General features: G+C 51.9%; 1 protein-coding gene and 1 long non-coding RNA gene across 2 annotated transcripts; one reads left to right on the top strand and one right to left on the bottom strand.

The window, feature by feature from the left end:
* Window positions 1-4,716: 4,716 nt before the first annotated feature.
* Window positions 4,717-6,981, bottom strand: LOC149918805 (uncharacterized). The gene is made up of 3 exons (XR_016465687.1): window positions 6,946-6,981; window positions 5,488-5,595; window positions 4,717-4,998 (listed from the first exon to the last, which is right to left on the bottom strand). It is a non-coding gene; the product is annotated as an uncharacterized LOC149918805 (long non-coding RNA).
* Window positions 6,982-12,704: 5,723 nt separating this feature from the next.
* CCDC166 (coiled-coil domain containing 166) lies at window positions 12,705-17,350 on the top strand. Its single transcript, XM_031609656.2, has 2 exons — window positions 12,705-13,256; window positions 16,027-17,350. The coding sequence occupies exon 2, from the start codon at window positions 16,058-16,060 to the stop codon at window positions 17,024-17,026; it is 969 nt and encodes a 322-aa protein (XP_031465516.2). The 5' UTR covers window positions 12,705-13,256; window positions 16,027-16,057; the 3' UTR covers window positions 17,027-17,350.
* Window positions 17,351-18,330: the final 980 nt, after the last annotated feature.

Below are 18,330 nucleotides of genomic sequence, written 5' to 3'. Positions count from 1 at the left end.
GGGAGATGCTCCAGGCCTTTATAATCTTCGTGGCCTTCTGTTGGACTCCCTCCTGGAGATCCCTGTCAGTTTTGTACCAGGGAGGGAGCCCAGAACTGGATGCAGTCTTGCAGGTGAGGCCTGACCATGCAGAACAGAGGGGGAGGGGGAGGATCACCTCCCTTGCCCTGCTGGCCATGCTCCTTTTAATATACCCCAGGACCCCATTGGCCTTCTTGGCCAGCAGGGCACACTGCTGACTCATGGCCAACCTGTCGTCTACCAGGACCCCCCAGGTCCTTCTCTGCAGAGCTCCTCTCCAGGGGGTCACATCCCAGCCTCTACTGATACTTGCAGTTATTCTTCCCAGGTGTAAGACTCAACTCTTGCTTTTGTTACACCTCATCTGGTTTGTTACTGCCCAGCTCTCCATCCTGTCCAGGTCCTGCTGAATGGCAGCACAGCCTTTTGGTGTGCCAACCACTTCTCTCCCAGCTTTGTCTCAGTGTACTTACTAAGGGTGAACACTATCCCCTCATCAAGGTCATTGACGAAGATATTGAACAAGGCCATGTGAGAAACACTCAAAGTCACAAATTTCAGGCTAGGCAAGTATCTTAGTGGTAGCAGCAAAGTTTATTTGTTATTGCAATAACAGGCACACGCTCCCTATTAGCAAGGGAGAAATCACACCACTCAGCAAAATTTGTTCCGTTCTGTACTCTAAATCCTATGCAGGCAATGCTTTCCTGGCACTCATTGGTTGAGCATCTCAGACTCACAGTCTCGCCTATGCTGTTGCTATGATATATTTCCATATAAGGTCCATTACCAAACTGTTGTTTTTTGGTATGTTTTGTACTTCTTCATGGAGATAGGAGGGCAATATTTCCAAGAGTGAACACGTTCTGTCCTGTGCTCTCTCTCTCTCCACCCTGCATATTGGCCTCATTTTGTGCCTGGCTCAATTCAGAACACCCAAAATCTTTAACTTCTCACTCTGTTCAGCAACTTTCTTAGTGGAAGGTAAACAGCTATTTCACAAGAGGGTTATAAGTTCAGCAAAGGTCAATACTACATACAGAAAATACTAAAAGCTTCTATTGCAAAAACACAATCTACCTTTCACAACCAGACCCAGCACCACCCCCAAGGAGCACTGCCACTCACAGCTCTCCACCCGCACTCCGCACCGCCGATCACCGCCCCCTGAGCTCAGCCAGTAAGCCAGTTCTCAGCCCACCTCATTATCCACTCATCTATCCCACACTTTCTCAGCTTCATTAGCAGGATGTTGTGGGAGACTGTATCAAAAGCATTGCTGAAGTCAAGGCAGACGCCATCCACTGCAGCAGCACCCGAAATGGTCCATCCCACTTGGGCTGAAGCTTTGACTCCTTCCAGGTGCGTATTAGGACCCAGTCTCCAACGCATGCACTGGAAATTCCAGAGGTGGAATTTGAGCCAACAGTCCACATTCCTTAAGGGATAACAGAGAAGCAGACAATCCAAGTATATAGTTCTTAAGAAACTTATCCTTGGTTTCGAGAGTGGGCATCTCACCACTCCCAAGTACAGCAACCCAAACAGCATTTTGTATGGTGATACTCCTAAGTCTTTTCACAGAATCACAGAATTACTAAGGTTGGAAAAGACCTATAAGATCATCCAGTCCAACCATCCACCTATCAGCAATGGTTCTCGCTAAACCATATCCCTCAACACAACATCCAAACGTTCCTTGAACACCTCCAGGGAAGGGGACTCCACCACCTCCCTGGGCAGCCCATTCCAGTGCCTGACCACCCTTTCAGAGAAGTGGTATTTCCTAATATCCAGCCTGAATCTTCCCTGGCGCAGCTTGAAACCATTCCCTCTAGTCCTATCACCAGTTACACGAGAGAAGAGGCCGACCCCCAGCTCACTACAACCTCCCTTCAGGTAGTTATAGAGAGCAATGATGTCTCCCCTGAGCCTCCTGTTCTCCAGACTGAACAATCCCAGCTCCCTCAGCCGCTCCTCATAAGGCCTGTGCTCCAGACCCCTCACCAGCTTTGTTGCCCTTCTTTGAACACGCTCCAGGGCCTCAATGTCTTTCTTGCAGTGAGGGGCCCAGAACTGGACACAATACTCAAGGTGCGGCCTCACCAGAGCTGAGTACAGGGGAACAATTACTTCCCTGCTCCTGCTGGCCACACTACTTCTGATACAAGCCAGGATGCCATTGGCCTTCTTGGCCACCCAGGCACACTGCTGGCTCATGTTTAGCCGAGCGTCAACCAACACCCCCAGGTCCATTTCCTCTACACAGTCTTCTAGCCACTCCGCCCCAAGCCTGTGGCTTTGCTTGGGGTTGCTGTGGCCAAAGTGTAGGCCCCGGCATTTGGTCTTATTAAACCTCATGCCATTAGCTTCAGCCCAGCTATCCAGCCTGTCCAGATCCCTCTGTAGGGCCTCGCTACCCCCAGGCAGATCGACACTTCCAGCCAACTTGGTGTCATCTGCAAATTTACTGAGAGTGCACTCAATGCCCTCATCCAGGTCATCGATAAAGTTATTGAAGAGGACAGGCCCCAGCACCGACCCCTGGGGAACACCACTTGTGACCGGTCGCCAGCTGCATTTAGCTCCATTGACCACCACTCTCTGGGCCCGGCCCTCCAGCCAGTTCCTTACCCAGCCAAGAGCGTACCTGTCCAAGCCATGGACTGCCAGCTTCTGCAGGAGAATACTGTGGGAGACAGTGTCAAAGGCCTTGCTGAAGTCTAGGTAGACCACATCAACAGCCTTTCCCTCATCCACCAGGCGGGTTACCAGGTCATAGAAGGAGATCAGGTTGGTCAAACAGGACCTGCCCTTCGTGAACCCATGCTGGCTAGGCCTGATCCCCCAGTTGTCCCACACTTGCCACGTGATCTCCCTCAAGACAATCTGTTCCATAACCTTCCCTGGCACCGAGGTCAGGCTAACAGGCCTGTAGTTCCCGGGTCCTCCTTACAGCCCTTCTTGTAGATGGGAGTCACACTGGCAAGCCTCCAGTCTTCTGGTACTTCACCAGTCAACAAGGAGCGCTGATAGACAATGGCGAGCGGCTCGGCTGTCACCTCCACCAGTTCCCTCAGCACTCTCGGGTGAATCCCATCCAGCTCCATGGACTTGTGACAGTCCAGTTGGAGTAGCAGGTCTCTGACTGTTTCCTCCTGAATCGTGGGTGGTTTAGTCTGCTCCCCAGCAGAGACTACCAGGTCAAAAAGTGTCTAGAGGGGCAGCTCCTCTCGTAGGTTCTCTCACCAGCTGCATCAGAAAGTTATCCTCCATACACTCCAGAAACCACCTAGACTGCTTCTTCTGCACTGCGTTGTATTCCCAGCATATGTCAGGGAAGTTGAAGTTCCCCATGAGGACAAGGGCTGGCGATCTCGCAGCTTCTACCAGCTGCTCATAGAACACCTCATCTGTCTCTTCATCCTGGTTTGGTGGTCTATAGCAGACGCCTACCAATATGTCTGCCTTGTCAGCCCTTCCCCTGATCTTTACCCATAGGGATTCAACCTTATCATCCCCAGCCACAAGCTCAGTAACATCAAAGGACTCTCTAAAATACAGAGCCACACCACCACCCCTTCTTCCTTGCCTATCCTTCCTGAAGAGCTTGTAGCCATCCATTGCAGCACTCCAGTCATGGGAGCAGTCCCACCACGTTTCCGTAATGGCGACTAGGTCATAGCTTGCCTGCCACACCATGGCTTCCAACTCTTCTTGTTTGTTGCCCATGCTGCGTGCATTGGTGTAGATGCACTTCAGCCGAGCCCCTCGCCTCATCCCTAATCCCATTGCCGCTCCCCCAGGCTCATCTCTAGCAGACCTGGTTTTATCCCCTACCCCCTTCATATCTAGTTCAAAGCCCTCTCTACAAGTCCTGCCAGCTCCTGGGCAAGGATCCATTTCCCCCTTCGCGACAGGTGAGACCCATCAACAGACCCCAGGCCAGGTGCCGAGTAGGCCGCCCCATGATCAAAGAACCCCAAATTCTTGCTTTTGCACCAGCCTTTCAGCCACGTGTTTATAAGGTGTGTTCTTCTGGTCGTCTCAGCATCCTTCCCTGCCACTGTAGGAATACAGGCAAATACTACCTATACGCCTGCTCCTTCAACTAACCTCCCCAGTCTCCTGAAGTCATTTTTTATAGTCCTCAGGCTTCCGTCAGTGACCTCATCACTGCCAGCCTGGACTATCAATAAGGGATAATAATCAGAGGAGCAGATCAAACTAGGAAGTTTCCTAGAAATATCCCTGACCCGGGCCCCAGGGAGGCAGCACACCTCCCTGCGGGTGGGGGCAGGCTGACATATTGGGCCTTCAGTTCCTCCTAGAAGGGAGTCTCCTATGACTATCACCCTCCTTTCTTTAATGGAGGAGGCAGTCTTTAAGCGTGGAGCTGGATGCCTCTCCTTGGGAACGCTTGGAGGCAGTTCTCCCACCTCATCCTCAGCCACCGCATCCTCCAGTTTCAGGGCTTCAAACCTATTACATAGAGGCACCTGGGGAACCGAGGTAGGTCGGGATGGGGGTTGCCTGCATCACCAAGCTGGGACCTGCTGCCATTCCTCCTCTGCCAAGTTAGCTCTCTCAGCTTGACTGCGGCAAGGGAGAGGGTCCACTACCATTTGAGGGGTGCAATCTCTGTGTCTTTCTTGCAAAGAGTCACACCACCAGTGTTTTCTGGGAGCGGTTCGTATTCTGACAAGGGCTAAAGGTAAACACTTTGTCCAGGTAATTTTGTCTCTAAAATCAATTTTGACAAGTGCTTTTTCACATCCGATTCATTCATTCTACTTTCCTTGAAAAGGCTGAGTGCCATGGAGTATGGAGCTCCCACTTCATTTCTGAAGTTCTCATTAGCTCCTGTAGGACTTGTGAAGTAAAGAGGCTTCCCTTATGTGAGTCCATATTCTGCACAATCCTGTATCCAGGGATCGTGTCCAGATGTAGAGTCCTCTGAGCACAAGAGACACGAACCTGTTGGAGCACATCCAGAGAATGGCCACAAAAAAAAAAAGAACCAAGGGATCAAACACCCCTTCTCCAAGGACAGGTTGAGAGAGCTGGGGCTGTTCAGCCTGCAGAAGTGAAGGCTCCAAGGTGACCTAGTAACAGCCTTTCAATACTTAAAGGGGAGCAAAAGGAAAGAACAAAGGAAAATTTAGGTTAGATATAAGGAAAATATCTTTTACAGCACTGGTGGTGAGGCAGTGGAACAGGTTGCCCAGAGATGTGCTGGACGCCCTGTCCCTTCCAAGGTGAGGCCAGATTGGGCTCTGATCTAGCTGTGGATGTCCCTGTTCCTTGTGGGGGAGTTGGACTAGATCATCATAGATGGTCCCTTCCGACTCTAAGAAGTCTATGGTATGATACCTGAAGCCATGAGGCACAATGACACAAAAGACATTGATGGCAATCAGGGCAGGCAGGGAAGCCTCCACACTCAGCAGCTCTGGGGAAACTCACCAAGTAGTCCAATCAGGAAGATCCATATCAGTCATAGAGCCTCTCTGTAACAGTCCCAGTATTCAGCAGACCAGAGGCCTTGTTTCATCACACTGTTGGGTCCCATAGCTGCAATTTGAATAGCATAGCTGCTATTTAATGTGAGTCAGGGGATGGAAGGAAGGGGGGGGGGGGGGATTGGGTATCATACAGATTAGAAAACTAAGAGCATCCCCTGACAATTAGGATGGAGATCTGGGGTGATCCTGACAAAGTGGTCCAGAAGAGGGCAATCTTTCCTATAAATACATTTCCTATAAATACAAAGCAAGATCTGCAAGAAACAGAAAAAACCATAGGAATCCAGGGTGGTCGGCCACAGCATGCTCTCAGAACTATGCCCTGGCATCTGTTACTACTAACAAATTTGTAAGGGAGATCTAGGAGAGAACCAGACAAAAACAGGAACAGAATACTTGTGTTCACTATGCTTGAGTAGTAGCGACTGTATTTCACTAAATGAGGATGAAGAAAATGGCCACTGGGGCCCAGGGATTTTCTTAAGCTCAGGTCCCAGCCTGATAGATGCACCATACTCTATCACCAGCCACGTAGCTTATTGGGCTGGAAGAACAGACCCCAGAGAGCCCCTTGTAACCCCCATTCCATCTTCAACTGAGCTTCCAACAGCCATCACGAAATCCACCTGCATACAAGTGATGCATGAACAAGGGGCTCATGAGGGGCTCTGCTCCACAGATTTCACAGTGCTTAAACCACTAACCAGAAGAGCCCCAGAAACCCTTAAACCCCACTGAGCTGCAAAACAGAATGAGATCCAAAGAGACACAGAACATAATTTAAATACATGCCCCTAAACAACACTCTGCATGGGTGGAATTAATATGTGGCACAGGAAACAAGGGGGACGTGGGGAGAGGACACAGGGAGGACACAAAGACACAGGTGGGATGTGAGGACACAGAGGGAACGTGGAGGGGGACACAGAGGGTACATGTCATAAAACGGGTTGGGACAACATGGTTGCAGACAAACCAAGTTTAGAGCCTCAGGTTGGAGATTTTGCAATAAGAATCACAAAAGAGGGAACAGAGACTTCACGAGAAGTACTGAGCTTAAAAAGAGTTGCAAAGAAGATCTGGAGAAGGCAGAATCCCCTTATGGAAAAGAGCATTAGCTCCAGGCATTTCCAGAGTTACAATGAACAGTCAGCCAACCAGTGTTACCTTGGGGCTGATTGAAGCATTCCAAAAATGAGATAAGAGCAAAAGAAAGGAATGTACACCATCCCCTGCATTACCAGTTCAGAGAAAGGGAGAGACCCCCTTCGCTTCCCTCAAAAAACAATTGAAGGGCATCATAAGGACAGGCATAACAAATATAGCTACTCTAAACCAGCCTAGGATCCCCACAGAAAGGCAGAGATCAAAACCCTAGAATAAAGAAAGAATCACTTACCGCTTTCCAAGAAGCAGAGCTCACCCAGCAACCCCCAGAGAAAGTCACCAGAAAGAGGCACTGCCTTTGGGCCCTCAAATGAGGTGAGGGAGGGGTGGAACGAGGCTCAGCCCCACCTGGTCCCACAGGTGCATTGCTTCCACCTGTGCTTGCAGGGCTACACCCCTCACCAGGTGCTCCATCACTGCTTCTGGCTGTGATCTCAAAGTTCCCATAAAGGCATGAAGCAAAAAAAAAAAAAAGTAATGACCAGCAGCCAATTGGGTCTGCCTGTCCAGCAAGGGGAGCTTTATCAATGGACGAGCTATGATGACCCACATATTTTGATTCCAGTCTGTCCTCAATGGCAATTGGTGAAATTTCTAATACATAGGGGATTTGGTGTCCTCAATGACAGGGTGAACTTGGCACCTGCCTGTATGGCAGCGTGTAGCCTTTTGGCTCAGACATCAATCCCAAAACCCAAAGAAGTAGGGAGGCTGCAGCGTGCGTACTTCGTGCAGCCCCTGCGCTCCTCAAGTCACAGATCACTGACGTACCGCAGGACCCATTTCTGCTGCGGCACCACGTGGGATTGCTGAAGTCACTGCAGATCTGGAGAACAGACAAAGCATCTCCAGAACGCACTCCCCGTACAACTTGCCCACATGCAGGGAGCACAAGCCCCATTCTGGGGGCAATGATCCCCACTTGTGGGGTGCTACCCCCGCCCCACTGTCACAGCCATGCCCCGAGGACACCATCACCCCACTGCGCATGGCCAGCAACGTCTCCCTGGACTCCACTCCCACAGGCATCCCTGTCCTCAACCCGACAACATCGGCATGGAGTGAAGTGGGGCAGGGGACATGGGGGGACTTGAGGGGACATGAGAGGGCATATGGGGACACAGGGACATGGGGGGACACGGAGGGACATGGGGTTTACGCGTGGGGTCAGAACTACAGAGGAGAGAGGAGGTGACACGTGGAGGTGACACGTTAGAGGTGACACAGGGAGATAGCAGGCTGTGCCAGGAGTTTGAGCAGCACTGCGGGGCAGATGAGCAGTGCCAGCCCAATGTGGGGGTGATGGTGACACTCCAGGATGAGGAGCTGCTACTGTTTTTCAAGCAGGTAGGAGTTTGTTATCCGTACATAATACTGCACTTGTTTTATTTTCTAAATCAGTGACAGTATGCGATCTGATCCAATGTCTTTGAAAAGTGTGGTTTCAGGATTGTCAGCTGAAACAGCAGCAGAACACAGGCCGTTGCAGGGGGAAGGGATGGGGAAGGAAGTGAGGAAAGAAAGGAGGAAGCCTGAAAAAGGAATGGGGAAGGCACAGGATGAAGGAAGGGGGCAAGACATAGGGGAATGAAGGGAAAAGGACAGAATAGCGGTGGAGCAGCCTAAAAAGCAGCAACAAGCTCTGGGAGGACTGTAGAGTGCCAGATTCTGTATCGGGTGTGTATCTGTGTGTGTATGTTGTCATTACCTGCCTGGTTTGGGGTCGGGGCTGTTGTCGCTTCTGAGCTCCTGCAGTGAGAAGAGCTTGAGCAATCGGTGCCCATGCAGAACTGCAGCATGGGGGAGTGCTTGGTAAGGACAGCCCTGCAGCCCTCAGCTGGACGAACTTCTTCCGTGTGTCCAGACTGTGAGCTGTGCAGCCGTGCCTGGCTGCACCGCTCCAGCTCAGAGTCCGCTGCCTGAAGCTGCATCTTTGCTGCCTTCCTTACTGCCCAGAGCCTCGAAGCTGCTCCCACAGTTCTCTACCCATCCCCAAAATGCCAGAGAAGACATCTGGCAGCGGGCTGGAGGAATCCCAGCAAACTGTTTTCCTTCTGCCTGCAGCTCTCTCCTCCTCTGCCACACAGGGCTCCAGCCTGCAAACTGGGAATGGTCAGGAGGAAAGGGAGCACTGGCAGGAGCGACTGCTGCGGCTGGCAGGGGGGTCTGCGTCCCCCGTGCCCTTGTGGGCTATCTGTCCAGCTGCAGGAGGACCAGAGAAGGGCAGATGAAAAGCTGCAGCTGAGCCTGATGGACCTGCACAGCTCTCTGGCCGTCCTGCCGATGGCAGCTGTGACACATCGATTCTTTCTGTGCAAGTGAATTAATGTTTTCCATCTGTAAACTTAGGTGGAGAACTTCGTTAATCTCTGTGGAAACACTGTAATGGTCCACACAAATCTCAGAACTGCAGCTTTGTGCTGTGACTGCCTGTGTAGACCTGCTAGGGACTAAACTGCCCATTTTATAGCATTAAAAAGAATAAAAAGCCAAAAATAAAACCTGGAGTTGAAGAAAGGCCTTGGAAAAAAATACATTAAAATATGAACAAGGCAGAGGCTGAGCAAACATTAGTATAGCCCTGTGCTGTCTGCCAAAGTGCTTTATTTCGTTATCATTAAATTTGCTGGGCAGTTACATATTGGTACATGAACATTTAAAAAGCAATGCAATGGATGCTGGCAAAAAAGAAAAAAAAAACACCTTTTTTTTTTTTTTTTTTTTTTTAAACAGATACTCATAAGCACAGCTTTCCAGGGTCTGGAGTCTGTTCCCTCTGTTGTCTTCGTCTTTTCCCCTTCCTTCTACCTTCGTGTTCTTCCCCGCCACCACAACACAGCACGGACCGCCACGGACGGCGCCGCGGGTCCCCGTCGATCCCGCCGGAGTTCTTCCCGCGGTCTCTGCTGCCACCTCGTGGCCAATGCGCGGAACTGCGCTGCCCGCTGCTCAGTCCCGCAAGCAGCAAAACGCACGCGCGCAGAAATGCGGAAGTGACGTTTTAACCGCTCTGCGCAGCTAATCCGCCGCTCTCTATGGTGATCGGTCCTCCAGGTAATAGCGGACACGCGCCCGACAACTTAAAGATAGCAATTGTTTCGACAGACCACTACGGGGACGGGCAAACAGTCGATTCTCGGACCGCCGGCCCAGCGATATTCTCCCCTTCTAATCACAAAATGTACATTATCATAAAATAATGATATTTGAGTTGGAAGGGACCCCTAAAGGTCGTCTGGTCCAACAATCTGGTTCCAATCCAGGATGCCCCTCGTCTATTTCCGCCGTTTTATGCCCGAGCCGCCCGGGAACGGACCGGTTCGGCTCACAGCTGCCCCTCAGCGCCTCGTGGCACCCAACTTCCTCACAGCTACGATGAAGTAGCACACAGCCCCTTCCACCCCCAGCCCTGCACCGTCCCCCAGCCGTTTAAAAGCCCTCTTAGCGACAGTGGAACGCGAGCAGCTCGGAAGTTCGCGATACCGGCGCGCAGCAGCACCGACACGGCAGCAACCCCACACCAAGTGCCGGGAAAGCAACACACGTGCGCCGAACTGGTCACTGCTTTACGCATGCGCCACTCCAGACACAGTACTGCGCATGCTCAAGCCTCTGCACCTCACTGCGCAAATGCAGCTCTCGAAACCGCGCTGCGCATGCCCCAGCCTCCGCACAGCAGTGCGCATGTGTCACTCTTGGCACTGCACTGCGCATGTGCTAGTATCGTCTCGGCACTACGCATGCGCCACTGTCGACACAGCATTACGCATGCCCGAGTCTCCACACCGCACTGCGCAAGCGCCACTCTCGGCACGGCATTACGCATGCGCCTGATTCAGCACTGCACTGCGCGTGCGCCTGAATATGCACTGCACTGCGCATGCGTCATTCACGGCACAGCACTGCGCATGCCCAAGCATTGGCGCAGCACCACGCAAGCGCCACTCTCGGCATCGCACTGCGCATGTGCAAGTCTCGAGAAGGAAGTACGCACGCGCCAGTCTTGCACTGCGCATGCGCTAGTTTCGGCACAGCACTGCGTATTAGGCAATCTCGGCACATCACTGCGCATGCGCCAGACCCGTTTCCGCAATGCGCATGCGCTTGTTCCTGCACGGCGCTGCGCATGCGCCCCTCGCGGCACAGCACTGCGCAGGTGCGAGTCTCGGTAAATCATTACGCATGCGCATATCTCTGCACTGTACTGCGCATGCGTTATTTTCGACTCATTACGCTTTCGATGGGCGCAGGGTGCCCTGGGAACCACAATAGTCTGTTCCAGAGGCTGGCTCGAGTGCAGGCTGCCCGAGGAAATAAACAAGGAGCACTGCGGATTGGAAGAGAGGAAAGTATTGCTAAGACAGCGGTCCAAGAATTGACTGCTCGCCCGCACCTTAAGGCGTTCTAGAAATTAATGTTATTTATAAGTTTCTTGGCGCATGCGCACTATTACCCGGAGGACTGACTATCACAAAGTTCGGTAGATTTGCTGCGCAGAGCGACGAGAACGTACGTGCGTCCCTTCCGCGTGCCACGGCGCATGCGCCTTGCTGCCTGCGGCACCAAACGTAGACGGCTGCAATTCCACCGATCGGCCACCAGGGGGCACCGGAGACCGCGGAAACAACAACTGCGGCCGGATTGACGCGGAGCCGCAGCGCAGCCTCTGGCGCTCCGTTCTCTTTCTCGCGGGGGCAGAGGAAAAACGCGAAGTTATGTAGAGGCTGAGGGGGGAGAAAATAACGTAAAACTAAAAAAAGGCGAAGAAAACCAAGGAAAGCTTCGACCAAACACCAAACGTGCGCTAAGTGCTTATAGAAGAGCTTTATACTCTGACAAGCTAATTGGTTTGCTAACTGATTCTTCTTCAGGATGAGAATGGAAAAAATCATCATAGCATTTACTGATATCAAAATAACTGATTGAAAATATTTTCTGTATTAAAGTTTAATTAGCTTAGCTCTTGTGAGCCTGAACTGCCTGAAAAAGAAATCCCCCAGAAGGCTGGATAAAGCCTTTTCACTATTACTGTCTTCTTTTCTGTGATGCCGTGGGAATAGTGGGAGCCATTGGTAATAGGTGAGCGGTTGGACTGGATGGAAAAGACCTTTTAGGTCTTGGTGATTCTATGATTCTATAATGCACATCTGCAGCCACGCCGTGCTACCTGGGAAGTGGCTGCGTTACGTCACAGTGACACTTAACGCAGTGGCAGCAAAGCTGTTACGTAGAGATGGCAATATAACCGTTTCAATTAGTTAGATAATTGCTTAGTTAAATTCTGCTCTAAAAAAAAATCCAGCCTCATGCATGTTCTGCTTATCAGAAGTAACTGGCACCAAAAAAAGCAGCAATGTTGTGCGAAGGCTCTGGAGTAAATCCAGCAGCAGAAGTTGAAGTTATTTTGCCTCGAGTGGAAAACCTGCAGGTGTATTAGCAGGACAAGTGCAAGGATTACAAAATAATGTCATCGACAGCAATGCCTTCTGTACCGAGGAGGAATTGTACTGGCAGTGCTGCTCCGCACGGCGCTCGGGAAAAGCTGCAGCTCAGGGCTTAGGGAAGCAGAAGTCACCTGAGGTGTAAGCAGGAACTTTCAGACACTTCATAGTGGTTTCAGTAGGAACCACAGGTGCCAGATAAAATCAGCAGGAATGAAATGTGGAGGTTGGTGGCCCTGCCTGCGGTGGGGGTCGGAGCTTCGTGATCCTTGGGGTTCCTTCCAACCCAAACCATTCTGTGATTCTGGGCATCCCGTTCCATTTTCCTCACGTCCTCACTGACGTAGGATGCGTTGACACAGCACTTGTTTCATCAGCGGGTGAGTTTGGTCTTCAAAACATGAGATGTGTGTAAAAGTGACTGAATAAAATAATCTGGATATTTACATTTCACAGCAGCCCAGGCTGCCCAGGGCCCCATCCAACCTGGCCTCCAACACCTCCAGGGATGGACGGGGCACCCACAGCTTCTCTGGGCAGCTGTTCCAGCACCTCACCGCTCTCACAGCAAACAACTTCCCCCTCACATCCAACTGAAATCTCCCTCCCTCAATTCCAACCATTCCCTTGTCCTGCTGCCATCTCCCCTTCCCATGAGCTGACTCCCCTGCTGTCTGTAGGCTCCCTTCAGGTGCTGATAGGAAAGTGCTTGAGTAAATACTGGCATGTAATTCTGAAGGAGAAGCCTGGCTGCAGACGTAACTTTTCCTACAGTAAATCCTAAGAGGCAGCTGAAGCCTGTCAATGTAGTGGCCACAAAAAAAATCATATAAGCCAAACTGCCCTCGTGCTTCTGCTAACTTGAGTCCTGTAGGTAAGCAGGAGTGTCAGAGTCCTCGCAACGCAGCCATGAACAGAATCGGCTCTGAGAACCTCAGTCCCAGCTCTTGTGACCTCGCAGCATTTCATCACCATGGACGCACACGGCTTACAAACACAGCGGCTCGCAGCTCGGTGGCTGCAAGGAGATGCTGTCCGGAGAGCCAGGAGCAGCCAGAAGGGGCTACATGGCACCGCTGTGACGACCACGACAGCAGGAAAGGTTGGTGTTCGGGCGTTGTTCCCAAGGCGTTTTGTCTAATTGCAGCCTCAGCATTTCTCAGTGCAGGTTTAGCCATTTCTCTGACGTTCGTGGAGCTCTGCGGTTCCCTTCCCATCAAACCACATCACCAGCTTTAACTCAGCTCTGCTGTTTGCCACTCTGCCACCCTGCAGCTCTTTGGAACCTGTTCCCCAAAACACCACAGCACAGATTCTTATGTTGCTTATGTCTCCCTATCCCTCCCCCGCTCCTCATACAGCTGCCACATTCCCAGCTTGGCCCCCGTTCTGCTGTTACTCCGACAAGAGATTTTTAACCAATATATTTCTTCTATTTTCTTCACCTATCTGCTCCAATTTTGCATACTTTCTTTAAAAGGGCCTACCAGTCCCAGCAGGATGCGATAAGTTTCATTTACAAATGTTCGTGAAAAACGTGAGTCTGATCAGACTTCTGGCTCCGCATCCTTGACATCCTTTTCCTCTTTGGAACAACTGAGAAATTCAGCATGCAGCGTACAGTTCACTCCTGTATTTCTGACTGTCTGTAACGTAACAATCGTTAATCTGTTTTCCTTCCCTCGGTATCTGCTGTGCACTGAGCTGTCCTGCACGCTGCAGGCACTCAGCAGTCTTAACACATAATGCTGAATGCTAAAAACCTCTGATGAAACGCCTGCTTAAAAAATAGCAAATTCTGTAACAGGACTGTGGGCTCACAGCCTGAATTTACATCCAAATAACCACACTGCCATTCACTGCTATCTCGACAATTCCCTCCATCACTGACGACACAAAAATTATGTCTAATTACTTGACGAATTACTGCTTCCCTGAGGAGCTCCCTGAGCCTTTTGCATTCCCATTCCATTACCCTCAGAGTTGCAAAGAGTCACAAAATGGCTGAGGTTGGCAGGACTCCTGGGGGTCACCTATTCAACCCCTCGCTCAAGCAGGGACGCCCGGAGCAGGTTGCCCTTCAACGCTCAAACAGCTTTTGGGCAGCCCAAGGTTTACTGCAGAAGATTGCTCTGGCAAGCTGCAAGTTATTAGCTTCTATCTTTTGGCTGCTATCGTGCAAATACAAGAGGCAAGGCTTCAGCAGCTAGAATCATCCCTTCACAGAATGATCACAGATTCCTGCATGGCCTGGGCTGCAAAGGAGCACAGCGCTCATCAGTTCCAACCCCTGCTGTGTGCAGGTCACCAGCCAGCAGCCCAGGCTGCCCAGAGCCACATCCAGCCTGGCCTTGGATGCCTGCAGGGATGGGGCATCCACAGCCTCCTTGGGCAACCTGTTCCAGTGCCTCACCACCTCTGGGTGGAAAACTTCCTCCTCACATCCAACCCAAACCTGCCCTGGCTCAGTTTAATAATGATGAATTAAGGCTGACCTTTGTCTGTCATTTGCTCCAAGCACCCTGCTAGAGTACAGCCAGTGAGAGGAGGTTGTCAGCATAGAATCATAGAATTGTTCGGGCTGAAAAAGACCTCAAAGATCACCGAGTCCAACCACAGCCCAACCATCCTGCCCCAACTCTAACAGCCCTCTGCTAAATCACAGCCCTGAGCACCACATCCAGGTGGTTGTTAAACACAGCCAGGGGTGGTGACCCAACCACCTCCCTGGGCAGCCACTGCACTGCTCAGCAGCCCTTTCTGTAGAGAAGTTCTTCCTGATATCCAACCTAAACTCATGGGGTCCCCAGTCTGCGTTATTGGGTCCCAGTCTGGGCTATGGGGTCCCCAGTCTGATTTAGGGAGTCCCATGGGGTCATCAGTCTTGGTTATGGGTTTCCAGTCTGAGTTAATGGGTCTCCAGTTTGGGATATATGTCTTCAGCCTGAGTTATGGACATCCCGGTCTGACTTACGGGGTCTCCAGTTCGGGATATGGGGGCCCCAGTCTGGGTATGGAGTCTCCGGTCTGGAGGAAAGCCAGCGTCGCTCCTGGCAAGGAGGATCTGGGAAACTGCAGGCCAGGCAGCTCACCTGGAAATGTGACAGAGGAACAATTTGTTCTGGATGCCATTCCAGCAACTGGAAGAGAAGAAGGTTATCAGGTGTAGTCAACGAGGGTTTGCCAAGGGGAAATCATGCTCGAGTAGCCTTCGGTGATATCATCGCTGGCTGGGTGGACAGAGGCAGAGCAATGGATGTGACTTGGCTTCAGCAAGGTGTTTGACACCGTCGTCTCCCACTCCTGGTTATGAACTTAAGGAGTGCAGGACAGATGAGTGGATGCTGAGGTGGACGGAGAACTGGCGGACTGGCAGAGCTCAGAGGGTGGTGATCAGCCAGTCTGGTAGGATGCCTGTAACCAGCAGTGTGAAGTTCCTTACACAGAGCGGTGAGGTGCTGGAACAGCTGCCCAGAGAGGCTGTGGATGCCCCGTCCATCCCTGGAGGTGTTGGTGGCCAGGTTGGATGGGGCCCTGGGCAGCCTGGGCTGCTGTGAAATGTGGAGGTTGGTGGCCCTGCATTGGTGGGGGTCGGAGCCTCGTCATCCTTGGGTCCCTTCCAACCCAACCATCTGTGATTCTGTGAGTCGGTGTTTCCCAGGGTTCGGTGCTGATCAGGTCTCGTTCAACATGGACAAGCTGGATGAAGGGACGATTCCACCCTTATGTGGCGATACAAAGCCGGGACGAGTGGCTGACACAGCGGTTGAAATCAGAAGGACATAAAATGGCACGGCTGGGGAGAAAAAGTCATGTTCATGTGTGCAGTACAAGTGCTTAATCAAAATGTATCATCTTCCATCCCATTGCAGTTCGCCAAAGGCTGATATCCCACCGTGGAACATGGCATCCAAGGCAAAACAGAGTAAACAGGACAGCGTTGGTGCCGGGAAAAATAAGGAAGTGAGAACAGGAAACAAGGAAGAATTACAAGGAATCAAAAGTGGAGATGCATCCAAAAGTGCCGTGGAAGCGCTTGTCAGAGAGAGGAATTCATACCTGCAGAAGGAATGCGAGGTCCTTGCAGAACACATGGACACGTACGTGCGAAGAGTGGAGCGTTTCCTGCGGGAGAATCGATTCCTCGAAGAGGAAGCCAAGCGGAATCGGAGGGAGAGTAACGTTTATCTCTCCTACCTGTCGAAACACAGCCAGAAGTGTCAGAACCTGCTGATAACACTGAGCGAGCAGAATGAAGCCGATCTGTCTCGGGTCCAGCAGCAGAAAGAGGAGCTCGTCTCACAGTACGCAGAAAAAGAAAAGCAGGTCAGAAACTGTCTGACGGAGATGGAGGCGAAGTATTCTCTTATGCGCGACGAGGTTGAAGACCTGCAGCCTTTCAAAGACCTGCAGCTGGAACAGACGAAGAAGATCAAAGAGCTGGAGAAGGAACTGCTGGTAACGAAGATCCGCCACTCGGAAGAAATGCACAAAATCAAGAGCAGGTTTCTGCAGGCCAAAGCCGATCGCGAGGAGGACTCTCGCCAGAAGATCCTGCTCCTCGCCAAGAGAGCGGAGGAGGCAGCAATACGGTCCCTAATGCAGCACATCCAACAAGTGAAAGCTGAGAACCGCCGTCTGCGCCAGGAGCTGCTGGGGCTCATCCAGTGCTCGAAGGTCCTCAAGGAAGCCCAGGTTGAGCTGAGGGAGCAGCAGCAGCAGCTGCTTCGAGAGCGGCGGTGCAGCCAGGACATGGCGCGCGCACGGCGCAGGCTGCGCCAGCAGGAGGAAAGCGGGGCGCCCGCAGCTCTCACAGCCCCTTCAAACGCGGGTACCGGCATGAAGGAACACCCCTCTGCTCCTCGCCAGTGATGCTGTGTCAGCAGCCTTGCTGGGCATCGCCGGCTGCAGCCAGGTAGCCTCAGAAGCGGTCGGGGCGGCTGATGCTGTGTGAGGACGAAAGGAGGCACGGACGCAGCTGACGCCGCAGACTGTATTTATGGGCACCGTACAACGAACTGGCGAAGGCCAACTCCTCCAGCAACTTCGATTTCCAAAATCTCAAATACAGCACAGACTTCATTGACTTTACCTTCTGCTAGACTGCAAAGGACAGAAAATAAATGAGCAAGCAACCAAACTCTTCAAACAATATATGCACTCGAGATATTTGATCTTTGGTCTTAACAATGAGTACCATACATTCATTTTAATCTTTGCTTTCTTTTCTTTTTTCCTTCAATCTTTGCTTTCTTTTATTTTTTTTCTTGCTGTAGTTTTTCACTTGAAAAGTAAGAGGCAGACAGGAATAGCAGCCTGCTGTGTCATTCACATTTCAAGCTGAACACCTCTGGATTTTATTTATCAAGAGTGACATCACAGAATCACAGAATGGCCTGGGGTGGACGGGACCCCAGGGATCACAAAGCTCCAACCTCCCTCCTGCATGTAGGGCCACCAAGCTCCATACTGACACTGCACCAGGCTGCCCAGGGCCCCATCCAACCTGGCCTCCAACACCTCCAGGGATGGACGGGGCATCCACAGCCTCTCTGGGCAGCTGTTCCAGCACCTCACCGCTCTCACAGCAAACAACTTCCCCCTCACATCCAACTGAAATCTGCCCTCCCTCAATTCCAACCATTCCCTTGTCCTGCTGCCATCTCCCCTTCCCAAGAGCTGACTCCCCTGCTGTCTGTAGGCTCCCTTGTGCTGAAGGCTGCACTGATTCACCCCGCAGCTTCTCTTCTCCATGCTGAACGAGCCCAGCTCCCTCAGCCTGTCTTTGTACGGAGGTGCTGCAGCCCTGCTCATCTCCGTGCTCCTCTGGCCCCTCTCCAGCAGCTCCCTGTCCTTCCTGTCCTGGGACCCCCAGCCCTGGGCGCAGCGCTGCAGACGGGGCCTCACAAGAGCAGAGCAGAGTGGGACACTCAGCTCCTTGTCACTGCTGATGGAGCCCTGGACCCCGTTTGCTGTCCGAGCTGCCATCACAGCCTGCTGCCTCACGTTCAGCTTTTCACCCACTGGACCCCCAGGTCCTTCAGTGCAGGGCTGCTCTCCAGGACCGCTCCTCCCGCCGTGTGGATGCCTGGCATTCCTCCGGCCAAGTGCCCAACCTCGCACTCTGTTGTGTTGAACCTCATCAGGTTGACCCAGGCCCCCCTTTCCAGCCTCTC

This window comes from Phasianus colchicus, chromosome 3 (genome assembly GCF_987193195.1).
Source record: "Phasianus colchicus chromosome 3, bPhaCol1.hap1.1, whole genome shotgun sequence".
Taxonomy (NCBI): domain Eukaryota; kingdom Metazoa; phylum Chordata; class Aves; order Galliformes; family Phasianidae; genus Phasianus; species Phasianus colchicus.
Note: the sequence above shows the minus strand (reverse complement) of the source record. Positions and strands in the feature narration are given on the sequence as shown.